General features: G+C 46.7%; 1 protein-coding gene across 4 annotated transcripts in view; it reads right to left on the bottom strand.

The window, feature by feature from the left end:
• The window catches only part of Dis3l2 (DIS3 like 3'-5' exoribonuclease 2), a 506,284-nt gene that overhangs the window by 27,672 nt on the left and 464,862 nt on the right, over positions 1-13,750 (bottom strand). For all 4 annotated transcript variants that reach the window (XR_003850358.1, XM_008838082.3, XM_029565941.1 and 1 more), the window contains exon 14: positions 7,659-7,738. Coding sequence is in view for 3 of the 4 variants with exons in the window: in XM_008838082.3 (XP_008836304.1) it covers positions 7,659-7,738 (80 nt within the window). In the remaining variant the exon portion in view is untranslated. The remainder of the gene's footprint in view (positions 1-7,658; positions 7,739-13,750) is intronic.

The raw sequence follows: 13,750 nt of genomic DNA, 5'->3' as shown, positions 1-13,750 counted from the left end.
GCCTTCTCTCCGCCCTTTACCTTCCCCCACCCTCCGCTTTACTATATTAACACTGTGTGATTGCTCAATAAAAGAGACTTGATCAGAATACTGTCTTGTCTCCATTTCTTCGTGCCCCCTGTCTATTCATTCCTCCAGGTTCAGTCTCGGTGCCCCACGCTGTTGCTCCGTGGGCCGGGGCATCTCTGGCGCCCATCATGTCCCATCCCCTTTTAATAAACCAGGCAGCAGCTAAGTGGTTTATAGCCATTGATAGCCTTTGTCTGTCATCAAGCAGCAATTCCTTAGGGCTTTGGAGGCTTCTTGCCCAACCACCAAGAAAAAGCCACAATGCCCCAGAGAGCCAGGGAGTGGCAGCGACGACAAACCAGAAACACTTCCCTACTGAGAGCACAGCCAAATGCTGTGAGGGCCAAGCACATTCTGGTTGCCTGCCAGGCAGCTGCTGGAGGTGATGGCCATGGGCACCTTTCTTCAAGCTCAGCTCCAACCTGCAGGTCCTGCAGCCTGTTTCCTACAGGGCTAACCTCCCTGTGAGTGTCCCAGGACTCTAGGCCCTGGGGAGGGTGTTTATGGCAGACAAATTTGCTGCTTTCAGCCTCTGAATGTGCCTAGTGTCTGGCCCAGCACACTGGTACAGAGAAGCTGTAGCTCATGCCCCACTGGCCAGCAATGATGGAGCCTGTGTATCAAATGGGGGACAGGCTTGAATATCATAGTGTCTTCTAGAACTCCTTGAACTCTTAGAGAGGGGCAAACCTCCTTGGTTTTGGAAACGAGGCTGAGCCATGGCCTTATCAAGGTTAGCCCTGAAGCACCCCTGGAAGTGCACACCTGTGCCTACACAGATGCCCAGAGGAGGTAGAGGAAGCAACTCGAGTAAGACCAGGAAACTAAAAGATAGATATGATTGTGGCCGGTACAGATTCAGAGACAATGAAAATGCTGACAACCTACCCCATCATTGTAAGAGCATGTCACCATCTGGAAAGGAAGTAACTGAAGGGCTCCAAGTCACAGTGGATTGCTGCAGTCTCAGGAGGCTCCCAGAAAGGGAAGAACTGCAGTTCATCACAAGCAGGGGGAATGGCAGAGTTATTCGAAGGCTATTTAATTCCAGAAAGGAATCATTTGCTTAATGCCATCCTGTGTCAACCAGGAACACACTTCTAGTATAAGGTCTTTGTGAAAGTTTACAAGTCCTTAGCATGGGGAGTTCCTGGTATCTCAAAGTTCTGTTTTGTGGGGAATCTCATGAGTCATTCTTGGGTAGTGACTTGGGCTGCAAAGGGAGTAGTGTGGGAATAATGGGAAGTTCTCAGACCTAGGACAGCTCTTCCCAGAACTCTCTAGGGCCTGCTAGTTTGGGTCTCTGTGCTCTGTGCTCTTCATTTTTCTGTTCCTGTCAGAAAGCACGAAGAGTGTTCTCCGGACTCATAAACCTCAAACCGGACGGCTGAAACTAAAAAGTGCTAATTATGTATGTGGCTCTCTCCTACAGTTTGAACAGCCTGGCCAGGAGTAAAGCCCTCAATTGCCTCTTCCCACTGCCTGGCACCAGACAACAGGAGACAGAATGGCCCAACGTACCTGGGCCTGGTGGTGCATGGCTCAGCAAGGAGGCTAAGGAGAGCTGCAGGTACAGCCTCTAGGGTCACAGAGGCTGATAGGGAGGGCTCCTTTGGTTTGAGACCCTTGGCTGCCTGGGTTTGCATTCTTTGCAATGGGCACCAGGGAAAGGTGAGATGGGGCAGATGATAGGGTTATTGATTTGGAGGATGGGGTCACTAGAGAGAAGACAAATGCCAAGCAAATGGGAGGGATAGTTTAGTAAGTCTCCTCTAGGATATCTATGGCACAACTGGTATTTTGTGACACTGGCGGTTATACCTTCAATATTCAATCAAGGAATCCAGGAATAGTAAATAGCTTGGGCTCTAAGGTCCTACAGATCTGTGAGACTCCCTGCTCATCCAAGTATTCATTCAACATGTTCATATGGTATATTCATTATGAGGCTACTACTTCTTATCACATTATAGATGGCCTAGCATTTAACTCTCTGAAGGGCTTTCTATTAATCTCTCTGATTTACTCCTCCTCATAGCTCAAGGAGTCATACTTGGTAATTTGTAAGCACAGAGAAGAGTGTCTGTATATACATATACTTCTCTGTCACACAGAGAAGAGTGTCTGTATAATCATGAAAAGTACTAGAAATTAGTCAGAAAGTTGGGTCCTAGCATGCACAAGTCCCACATGAGCTCAAATCAGACAAAATTCCAGTGCAGATATAGGAAAGTGGGTAAGAAACTCCAACACTAACTGAGGAACTACTGGCAATCGATGGCTGCTAGGAGGGGGAGAGTCGTTCTCTTTCAAGGGTGTGACTCTTGGTGGGTAAACCAGGTTTCAGGGGATGGACCCATACTGAAGGGCATTTGGAGATACAAATTAGACTCTATAATAGGCCTTTATATATATAATAGACTACATAAAATTGGATGAAGGGGAGTAAGGGGAGGTGCAGATAGGGGAGGGGATCTAAATATGATCAAAATATATTATATGAAAATCATGGAAATACAATAAAAATATTTTAAGTGGATAAAAAAAGTTAGGTCCTAGGCGACACTTCCAATAAACAAACAACAAACAAAAAACCCCAAAAAACAAAGAAGAATCAGATTACTGAGGAGTCCATCTGTGACAATCCCAAATATGGAGAACCTGATTACTAATTCTAGAGCCATACTACCTCAGTCATAGCACTGGTGTGACAACCAATGGAACTGAAGCTCTAGGGTTTCCTGCCTGGAAACCAGGAACCAGAAAGTGGTGATAATGGTTAGTTTCTACTTGTCCACCTAGAGAATTGCAGGGGCCTTAAGCTTTGCCCCTGTTCTCTAGTCATTTACTGACTCTAAGTTGATATGTGCAACATATAACGTATAACAGCCAACAAAGGACTCATATCCAGAATAGAAAATCCAGTAGAAAAACAGGCAGGAAATTTGAAAAGGTAGTCTACTGAGTGGCCAATAACCAACTAGACGCTCACATTTTACTGGTGTAGCTACACAGGATTCAGCAGATTCATTCCCAGGATTATAGTCAGAAGGAATGTGTGTACCCAAAGACATATACATCTAAGCAGAATTATTAATGATAACCTCAAGCCAGAAGTAACAAAAACACTGATTGGATTAATGCAGAATTGGAGTTTGTTGTTGTTGTTGTTTTTTTTTTTTTTTTTTTTTTTTTTTTTTTTTTTTAGTAGCTCAGGTGGCTTCAAATTCACTCTGTAGCTGAGGATGACCTTGAACTCCTGATCTTCTTGCCTCTTCCTGTTAAATGCTGGGATTATAGGCACATGCTATCAAACTTGGCTCTAAAAATCCTTCACAGTTTCCAAAACATTTTTTTTTCAGTGTTAGGAATCAAACTTAGGGCCTTGTGCATACTAGCCAAGCATTCTATCACTGAGCTACATATCCTCAGCTTTTCATATACAGCAACAAAGATGAATTTTCATAAATGTAATACCAAGAGAAAAAAATGAGACAGAAAAGGACTTGAATCCACTCATGTCAAATTGATATCCTTTTGGGAGGAGTGAGGAAGGCTCGTGGGTGGGGGGAGTGCTCAAACATTTCCTTTCCTGACCTGAGTATATTCATTTTTTCCTATTTCTTCTCTTTTTGAAACAGGGGCTCATATAGTCAAGGCTGATCTCAAACTCAATATGTATCCAAGGATAACCCTGAACTTTTGATCCTCCCTCCTTTACTTTCTAAATGCTGGGTCTGCAGGCATGTGCCACCACACCTAACTATGTTCACTTTCTAATATTTCCTTGAACTAGATGCTTATGATTTGCACACTTCTTTCTATGAACAACACAGTTTCAAATATATTCAAAAAGTAATTTTGTTATACAAATCTATTTTCCAGCATGTACCACAGAAGAAAACAGTGGAATGCTAAGTCATACTGCATGTTGGGACATGGACCAGTGTGCCTGTGTGTACACTGATGGGTTTGCATCAAATCTGTGGCCAGCACAATCAGCTCAGTTTTGAGCTTTCACATTTCCTTGATCTGGTCAGTTCTGGTCTCAGAAAGGCAGTAGTAGCTGAAGGGCCAGAATTTCTATAAAGCGTCAAGTACCACTCAGCAGCATGGGCAACCTCTAGTGAGGAACACGGGGCTTTAGATCATGTCTTCAGCCCTATCCCTCCTGATTCTCCCAGTAGGTGGGGGAAAGGGTGCTGACTCAACCCAGTTAAGAAATATCTTGGTCTCCTATGTACATGTGTACAGACTGCAACCCCAAAGGTGCTGCATGCAAAACATGAGGGCACTGTAGGCCTTGATGCAGCTGCAGCTGGCCTAGTCTTACTGCCCTTCCTGTCCCAGGCCTCCAGGCAACTTGGTCTAGAGCTGCTCTGGACCCATGCCTGCTGTGCACCTCATACAGGAGGCAGTCCCCTATGGGAAACTGTCTGCCTGCTCTGCCTCTTAGGCACAATTTGACCTTGGGCAGAGAATTTCTCAGATCATGTCTCCCTCTCTGTGAAGTAAGAGTATCTGTGCCATCACCCAGTAGGGAAAGGCAAGTTGAACGAAACATTGCATTTTGGCACTGAGGGGATTCTGGTTGCTGGTACTGTCATCGCACTCCAGGCAGCAAAGGCAAGAAAGGAGAGGCAAGGCTACCCCTCTGTGGAGTTGGGGAGGTAGGGAGACGCCACCCCAGAGTTCTGCCATGGAAACAGGAGTCATGCCGGCATTATGGTGATGCCAAACCACACCTGCTGTGACAGGTCACAGGAGTGCACACCTGCACTGTGAGTGGCTGACTCCCACAGGCATGTTCCAGCTGCTGCTGTTCCCATGAGGTCACTTCTGGCACTCCTCCGGCTGTGCTGCCTCCAGCTTCCCAATCCCTTCCCCCCTCCTTGATTTCAGCTCCCCTTTCTCCTAACCTGGAGCTTCATAAGGAAAAAGAAAGGCATTCTTCATTCTGACCTGGCAGTGTCTGCAGGAGGCCTGGAGGCACTCACCCTCTGCCATGACTGGCTCTTAGGTAACAGTGCTGTTAGCCTGAGGAACTGGCAGCAGCTCCAAGCACAGACAGAAAGCACCATTTCCAAAGTGCTGGGAAGTGTTGGTGCTGGTTTGAAGTTGTCAGGGGTTGCTGGGAAATATTCTATCTGCTTATTCAGGGGAAGGAAGAGGAGAAGAACCAGAAGCAGAGGGAGAGATGAATTAAACATGGGACTTGATCCAGGACCCCTGCTCTCTTCCTCAAGTGTGGTAGCCAGGGAAAGCCCCACTTGAACTCCCTGCCATGAAGCATGAACTGCAAATGGCCCCAGAAATTGTTGCTCAGTTCTGTTGCTGCATCTGCCCTGAACCCTTCTTTCTGCTGTCATATCATGGAGGCCAGCTCCCGATGATCCAACAGTCACCCCATGTGTGTAGGGGGGTCCAGATGCAGACTAGGCCCTGAAGGAGGGGAGGCCCCTCCAAAGAGTGATACTGGCCTTGGCTCTGGAGCTTCTCAAAGGCTGGCTTGGGACTCTCCACTGAGCTTCTCCCCTCCTTGATTCCTGCACAGGGCTCAGGTTTCTATGGAGGCCTAAGCCTGTGAGCTCAAGACAGACCAGGATGCAGAGCTTGACTATTTTTGTCTCTCATATTCAGCCAACCTAAGTTGTCATTATTGACACGGCACCTCTACGGCATGCACTTGAAGGACGGAGGGCCCACACCCTTCTACCAAACAAAGATTCTGCAACTGCCTTTCCAAAGAGCAGAGCGTTGGAGCCTGCAAGACTGTGAGTTAAAGGTCTCTTTCTGCTGCCACAGCCTATGTGTGGGAGCCGCCATCCACTGAGCAGAAGGCAGCAGGCAGGGAGAGCAGTGTGGCGCAGTGGGAGGGAGGCAGAATGACATGCATGTGTTTATGGCTCAGGCTTCTTTCTCTCTAGTAGAGCTTGCCTGGCCACCCAGGGATCTGCCCAAGTGTCACAGCTTGTCCCTGGCTCCAGAGGATCCCAGTCTGATTTTGCTGCTGAACTAAGCATGATGAGAAGCTGGGATGGTGGTTCTCACAATGACTTCAAAGCACTGGAACTACCTTCCGAAACAAGTGCAATCTCAGCGGGAAAAGAACAGCACTGGAGGATGCCTAGTGACCTTTCCTCTGACTCATGTACTGGGAACTGGGAGCATACAATAGCATCTACAGCTTCTGCCTCAAGGTAAATTACACAGCAATGACACCTCAAAGGCAATCTTAATGCAGATGTGGTCACGACGGTATCAGCCACCTACCCTCTACTCACATTTGAGCAAGAGTTCTTGAAAAAGATACAGGCTTCACTTCGGGGTGTAACAGGTGCCAACCGTTCCTTCCACTGGATAAAACTATAGTTTGGACAGTCACACAATGACACCAGAGTACAGTATATTCAAGTCCAGGCTGGGACTGCTTTTGTCATTGACAGAGTGGTGACAACTGTCTTCTACCTATCCTTTTGCCAGCACGAACATGCTACTGTTGACTATGCACAAGTTACCTAGATTGAGTTAGCAGAGTTCCTGAGGCCCTGACTTTGGCAGTGCATGGTAATGAAAGAACATTCTGTAGGCTGTGGTGAGGGTTAAATGGGAATGACACAGCAGTCTCCAGGACTCTACTGCAGAGCAGGTTCCCAGTGTGAGTTGCTGTTCTTCTCCTCATCAGGGCACATTCCCTCTGCCTCATTCACCACCACAGCCTCACTGAAAACACACAGTCAGAGCGGCAGGGACTGTGAGGAAGAGAAAGGGCACTCTAAAATTATGCTAAGGCCACCTTTCTAACAGGGCCACCACTTCCCATCTCTGTGTATCCCCAGAAATCAACCTCCCAGCTACAAAACCTGTATGATCACAACAGAAGCAGTAAGCATAGTGGCAGTGATTACAGAACTTCAACAGAGGCCAGTGTCACACCTGAATCAAAAGAGCAGTGAAGTGGGGTGGGGAGGGGTGGGGCCTGGAATGGAGGGCTTGCCTTCAAACACACTTCTCACTCATCACCATCTTGCCTACACAATTTTTTTTCATACATGTATGTATGATGTTTTGTATGTATGTATATAATGTATGTGCTGTGTGTATAGGTTTTTGTGTGTGAATACTGGTGCATGTATGCCACAGCGCAAATGTGGAGGGCAGGGGACAACCTTGAGCGCTGGTCCTCACCTTCTACCTTGTTTGATTTGTGCAAGCTGGCCTGGGAGCTTCTGGGAGTCTCTTATCTCTGCCTCCCATCTCACCATAGGAACACTGGGATGCGGACTCGTACTACTACACCTGGCTTTCTATGGGTTCTGGGGATTCAAACTCAGGTCCTCACACTTGCACAATAAGTGCTTTACCCATGGAGCCATTTCCCATTCCCAAACAAGTTCTTCAAGTTCTATTATATTTGAGGGCAGAAGAGACTTTGTGGATGAAATAGTTTTGTGTCAGTCATTTTCTAGCATAGTAGCAAAAGTGTGAGCCCCTTTCCAAGCGCCCTTTATAAGGGAAGCCTGAGTCAGAAAGCCTGTCACTGCTGCTCAGCATGTTGAGGTGACATTCCCATTGGGTGGGTGGCTTACTTGTTGCTGTCTCGGTACTCATAGATATGACATCCTTGAGGCAATCCAGTCTCATGGTCCAGAGTGAAAGCAAGCTTTAGCTGAATAAAGAGAGAAGAGAAAAACAAGTGAATTTAGCTCAATGGGATGGAGAAATCAAACAAAACCAACTCCCTTCAGCAGATATGTTGTAGGAAGAGCCCACATCTCATAGGAACTCTGCAGTCAACAAGGACTGCACCAGAACTGACTTATGCATTGGGCGCATAACCAATATTCACACCTGCCACTGAGCTCGCAGAGGAGGCAGGAGATCACGGCAGCATGTGGTCCTCCTCATGGAGCCTGCAGTCTAGTACAGGAGCCAACAGCAATCAAACCTCTTCACTAAGAAACATCCAGGTATATGTAGAACTTTGAATTGAAGAAAGTTCTTGGAACTTTTCTTTTTTTGTGGGGAGGGGGAACCCTATCATGTCTCTAGGAAAGCAAATGAGCTGACCTAGACAGAATGGGGCTCTGGAAGGAGGGATGCCTCAAATACATGTGTTGGGAGCCAAAAAGAGTTGTCCTGGGCCAAAGACACAGCATGCTCACAAGTCCTGGGTAGCAGCTGCAGAAACCGAAGGGTGGTTGATGAAGCTGGGTCCAATAGATAGAAGGAAAACAGTGGGTAGTGACACTGGAGAAAGGCTAGGCGAAAGATGAAGAACCGTCCTGGGTACATCTGAATCTTTAGCCTTTACCACAATAGCAGAAAGGGGTGGATGGTGTCACCACAGCTCTGTTTTGGAAGACCCCTCTGGCTGGCTACTGTTCAGTCTGTAGGGAAGAAAGAAATAGGAGCCTGCAGGGAGTTGCTGCTGGAGTTGAGGGGAATGGGGTGGGACTGGGACTGGAGGGAGGGTAGGCAAGATGGTGAGAAATAGCCACTTTGAGAGCTAACTAGCAGTAAGTTTTAGAAGTAGAATCAATAGGATGTGCCATGGATTTGAGACATGGAGACAGAAAGGAGAATTAAGGACTGTTCAAGGTTTTGATTCGAATGACAAAGCTGGGAGAGAAAAGAACTCTGGGCATGGGAAGAAATCCAAAGTTTGGGTTGGGCCATGTTGACTGAGAGACCCCAGTAGTGAAGATGAGGGTAGGAATATGGGGAATCCTGGTTTCCTTCAGGACTTCGGAAAGGAGACTGCAGATGAATGCCGAACTTGAGGAGCTCAGGCAGGTTTACTCCCTGTCCTGTTGCAGCCCAGGGCTCATGGCGGTGTTAGCATTTCCAAGTGGAGCCAGTTACTATCTTTACAAATTCCATGGGCTTTTATATCACCAGGGAAATTTTTAACTACATTACTGCACAATGGAAGGATACATTATTGTGATTTTTTTTCTGTAGGGCTATTAACGCAGTTAATGATCTGCACTATTACATGCTGAACAATTTCTTTCTCCTTCAGAGGGAAACAAGTTCTCAGGAATGGTCTGTCCTCTTACTGACCCAGATGAACAGTCAACTAGAAACAAACCCTTCTTTACCATCACAAAGCCAGGAACTTCATTAGAGTCAAAGGCATCTTTCCCTACAGAGCATTTCTTGGCTCTCCCAGACCTGTTTCAGTTAAATAAAATAATTTAGTTTGGCCTCGATGGAAATCAGTGTGGAGACCCCTCAAAAAACTTACCTTATGATCCAGCTGTATCAACCCCAGATACACACCCAGAGGAGTCTAAGTCAGCATATCACAGAGATACCTGTATATTCATATTTATTGCACTCTGCAACAGTTGAGATATGGAATGAGCCTAGATGCCCATCAACAAATGGATAAAGAAAATGTGGTACATATATATAATGGAGTTTTATTCAGCCACAAAAAAAAAAGAGTGAAGGATGGGAAATGGCTCAGTGGTTAAAGCACTTGACATGTAAGCATGAGGACCAGAGTTCAGATCCCCAGAATCCATGTAAATGCCAGGTGGGCACAATGACCCATCTGTAATCCTAGTGCTAGAGAGCAGAGACAGAGGCTCCCCGGAGAAGCTGGCTAGCATGATCAGCCATATTAGCAAGCTCTGGTTTAACCAAGACCCTACCTAAATGAATACAATGGAAGAACAAATGAGGAGGATTCCTGACATCACCGCCTCTACATGCACACATACCTATGTGTATATACACCCACCTGCATGGCTCTCATACACATGCAGACATGTACACATACAATGTGAAAAATAGAAAAAGAACAAAAATTTGTTTTTTGTAGGAAAGTGCATGTTAAGTGAAAAAAGCTAGACCTAGAAAGACAGAACAGTACTTTGTCTCATATGTGGAATCTAGCCTGAAAAGAAGGAAAAGGAGGAAAATAGAGGTGCATCTGTTTGGGAAGAGGAAGGGGACCAGTGAGGCAGAAGCACCACAGGTTAAGGCCAGGCTGGGCTACGTATTGAGACCCTGTCTCAAAAACAAACAGCTGGGCATGGTGGTGCACGTCTTTAATCCCAGCACTGGGGAGGCAGAGGGAGGTGGATCTCTGTGAGAGACCAGGCCAGTCTGGTCTACACAGTGAGTTCTAGGCCAGCTAGGGCTACAGGGAGACCCTGACTCAAAAAACCAAAAAAATCCAACAAACCAAAACAAAACCCCACTGCTTGGCAGACTTATTACAAAAGCAAAAAAACAACACGTCCCCCCAAAACCCCTCCACTACAAACAAAACAAGGCCCAAATGCAACACACTAACTACAACACACTCTTTCCCCTTTGTTGTCCTTTCTTTGTAGCTGAGGTAGGCCTGTATAGGTTTTGCCATTTAAGAAATCTACGCTGTGTGCCAGGAATGGGGTACATGGCTTTTAATCCCAGCCCTCAGGAGGCAGAGGCAGGCATATCTCTTTGAGATGGAGGCCAGCCTAGTCTACATAGTGAGTTCTGGGCCATCTGAGATTACAGGGAGACCCTGTCTGAAAAACAAAACAAAACAAAATAAAACAAACAACAACAACAAAAATAACCTCAAAGGCTGGGTGTGGTGGCTCACGCCTTTAATCCCTGCACTTGGGAGGCAGAGGCAGGTGGATCTTTGTGAGTTCAAGGCCAGCCTGGTGTACATAGTAAGTTCTAGGTCAGCTGGAGCTACAGAAAGACCCTGTCTCAAAAAGGCAAAAAAACAAAACAAAACAAAAAAACACCCTCAAAGAAATCATACTGCTTAGAAATGTCCTTATCTTTTGCCTCAATGTTTTAAGCTATGGATTTGTGGTGTACAAAAATGATCAGAAATGTAGGGGGAAAGTTTTATTTGTGAAACTGTTTGCCTCAGTGTAACTGAACTGACTCTAAAAGACCAGCAAAGGCAGGAGGTGAAGCAGACTCCACTGCAGTCCTATATGGGGTAGCAGGCAGCCATAAAGCTGGTCATGAAGAATTCTCAGCAACCTTGGAAATTTGGGGTGGTAGATAAAGCAGGCTACAGAGTTGACTGTGGACCATGAGAACTGGCAAAGTCCACACTGATAAAGGGCTTGGAGGGCAGAGGTAAAAGAGCAGCACAGGACGAGACTCCCAGAGAGTCTACTTTCTTGCATTTTCTACATTCTTCATGATAAACTCAGACTATCACCTGGAGGCTTCCCCTGGTAAAATGACAACTTAGTGCAGAGGCTGAGACTGAGAGTGTCAAAGAACAAGTCCTCGGTGGAGTCCTGAGCAGCACCTCTATGAGGGCTGTGAGCAGAGACTGAGAAGGGGTGTGGCGTGGGCGTCTTGAGTTATGTCTTACAGAAGTTAAGGGGAAAACATGACTTAAGGAAGGAGCAGTCAGTTTGTTAAACCCTTCTAAAACATCATGTAGAAGAGAGATGTGCATCACAAACAAGGACCTCACTGGATCTGGAAGAATGGGCTCTGGGGGAAGTGGTGGGAGCGGAGATGGGTAGGAGACAGACCTAAACGTGAGACGGTAAGGAGAAGCATACTGTAAATAAGTACTTTCTGCACGTTAGACAGTGGTAGGGAAGAGGCAAGTTTAGGAACTAGAATGGGATGGCACAGTAGGGGGGGCCAGCACAGAGAAGGGGAGTAGAGAGACATAACAGAGACAGAAGTGGAGAAGTCTCTGAGATGACCAAGGAAGTGGAACCCCATGGATAGCAGAAGACCCCCTTCTCTATTGTAGAAGATAGAAAGGGCAGCAGAGATGTAGACAGGTCTGCAGACCAGGCAGGGGAGATCTGGAACATTCTAGCATGATTTTTGTTTTTTCCTTGAGAACTAGCGAGGTCAAATTATCTGCAAAGAATGAAGAGTTTGGTGAGAGAAGGGGAAGTTTGCGGAAAGGATGAAGGTTTGAAGTTGCTTCTTTGGAAAGCAGGACAAAGCGTTGAACAGGAAAGAGCACGGGGATTGCTAGGGAGCACCGAGGGCCACCCAGAGCACCCAGAGCACCCAGAGGCTGGAATACTGTAGCAACTCTCAGTCTGCTTGATTTTTTTTTTCACAGCAACTAAGACATTGGTGTGAAGAAAGGCAAGCTGGTCCAAAGTTGGCTACTTCTAGAAAGGTTTGAGGGAAGAATAATGGGCAAGGAAGGGATGATACAATATGGCAATAGATGGGCAGAGATGGACCAAGGAACAAAAACCCAACTGAAAGACAATAGAGGGCTGAACGGCAGTTGTGTTATGACACTAATACTTATTAGGCACATCTGTCCTGATCATCTTTCATGTGTGACCTTACTAAATCCTCACACTAGCTTTGTATAGTCAATTTCTATCCCTGTGTTTACAGGAACCTGATAAGCATTTGGCCCAAACTGGCCAATAGGTAGCAGAACTCAAGTATGTATCACACTGCTAACCACTGGGGCTGCACTGGCCTCCTAGGTGCCGTAAGCTCTAGGAGAGGCGTCATAGGAGGTAAGGGAGGTGGAAGGACTGGGGACCGTGGTTAGACCTTAGAGATGAACAGACAATTAAGAGACTGAAAAGGAAGTCGAAGCATGGAGAGCTGGGGGTGGGGTTCTCTATGAAGCTCTGAAATTCACCCAGGATGGTGACAAGCTGTTTCCCAAGCCAATCGGGTATGTAGGTACCTTTAGGGTGTAAAGTTCCACTGGTCCCTTAGTAGATGCGGATGCAGCCGAGGAAGGCTCTTCCTTCCTAATGAGACTTTAAGTTCACTCAGCAATTCATCTCCACTCCCAGGTCAGGGGCTCCAGGGGAAAGTAGACTCAATTTCCAGCTGCAGGCTGGACCTGGCAGTGCTAAGGGAAGCCCATAGGACTTTCAGTTACTGATCAGACATCCACATCAATAGTGCTTTGTCTTTCCTGGTCCTAGGATAGGCTCAGGAAGGGATATGTGACCCAACAGGTTCATAAGCTAGAAGAGGGTGCATATTGAACAGAAAGGTCAGTCCAGCTGCACCAGTACCCTCAGCCTGGGAGTGAGCAGAATTCCCAGGGGAAGCAGGACAAAAGAGTTGCAGCAGAGGAGAGACAGTCTTTGCCGAGGCAACAGGCTATCCTCTTCTAGGTACTCCTCATTCCCCTTGAGGACATTGACACTCGCTGTATCTGTCCACTGGCTGCTGTTTCCTACCCCACTCCTACCACACAGCTGAGTTCCCTTTCTAGAATTACAGACCCAATGATATTTCTCTTTCAGTGACTTGACTGGCTTCCTGCTGCTGGAGATATTAAAATTAGTTAACTATAGTCCAGGCACTCTCGAGGCTGATTGCTTACAGGAACAAATTCAGAGTAGCAGAGGGTGATAGGGTGGACCTGTGCCAGTCACGGAGGCACCAAGCATACCAAAAGGCTGACAAGCAGCCTCACCCTACCTTCTGCAAAAATTAGGTATCCCTGAGCCCTGCATGGATAGCTGGTGAGTTCTTTCTGAGTCCGTTACCCTCCTCACACCATACCTGCTGCCTAGAAGTCTTTCCTGCCTATCCTTCCTCCTGCCCTCTGGCTAAGTGATTCTGATCACCAGTTCTCTGATCTTCTGGTATCCTGGCCTTTCCCCTAGAGCTGCCAAGGATTAAGGCTTCCCCAGAATCTTAGGGGCTCAGCAGTGCCTTTATCACCCTTTACAGTGGAGTCTCCAGT

This window comes from Nannospalax galili, unplaced genomic scaffold, assembly GCF_000622305.1.
Source record: "Nannospalax galili isolate Female #2095 unplaced genomic scaffold, S.galili_v1.0 scaffold1138, whole genome shotgun sequence".
Lineage (NCBI taxonomy): Eukaryota > Metazoa > Chordata > Mammalia > Rodentia > Spalacidae > Nannospalax > Nannospalax galili.
Note: the sequence above shows the minus strand (reverse complement) of the source record. Positions and strands in the feature narration are given on the sequence as shown.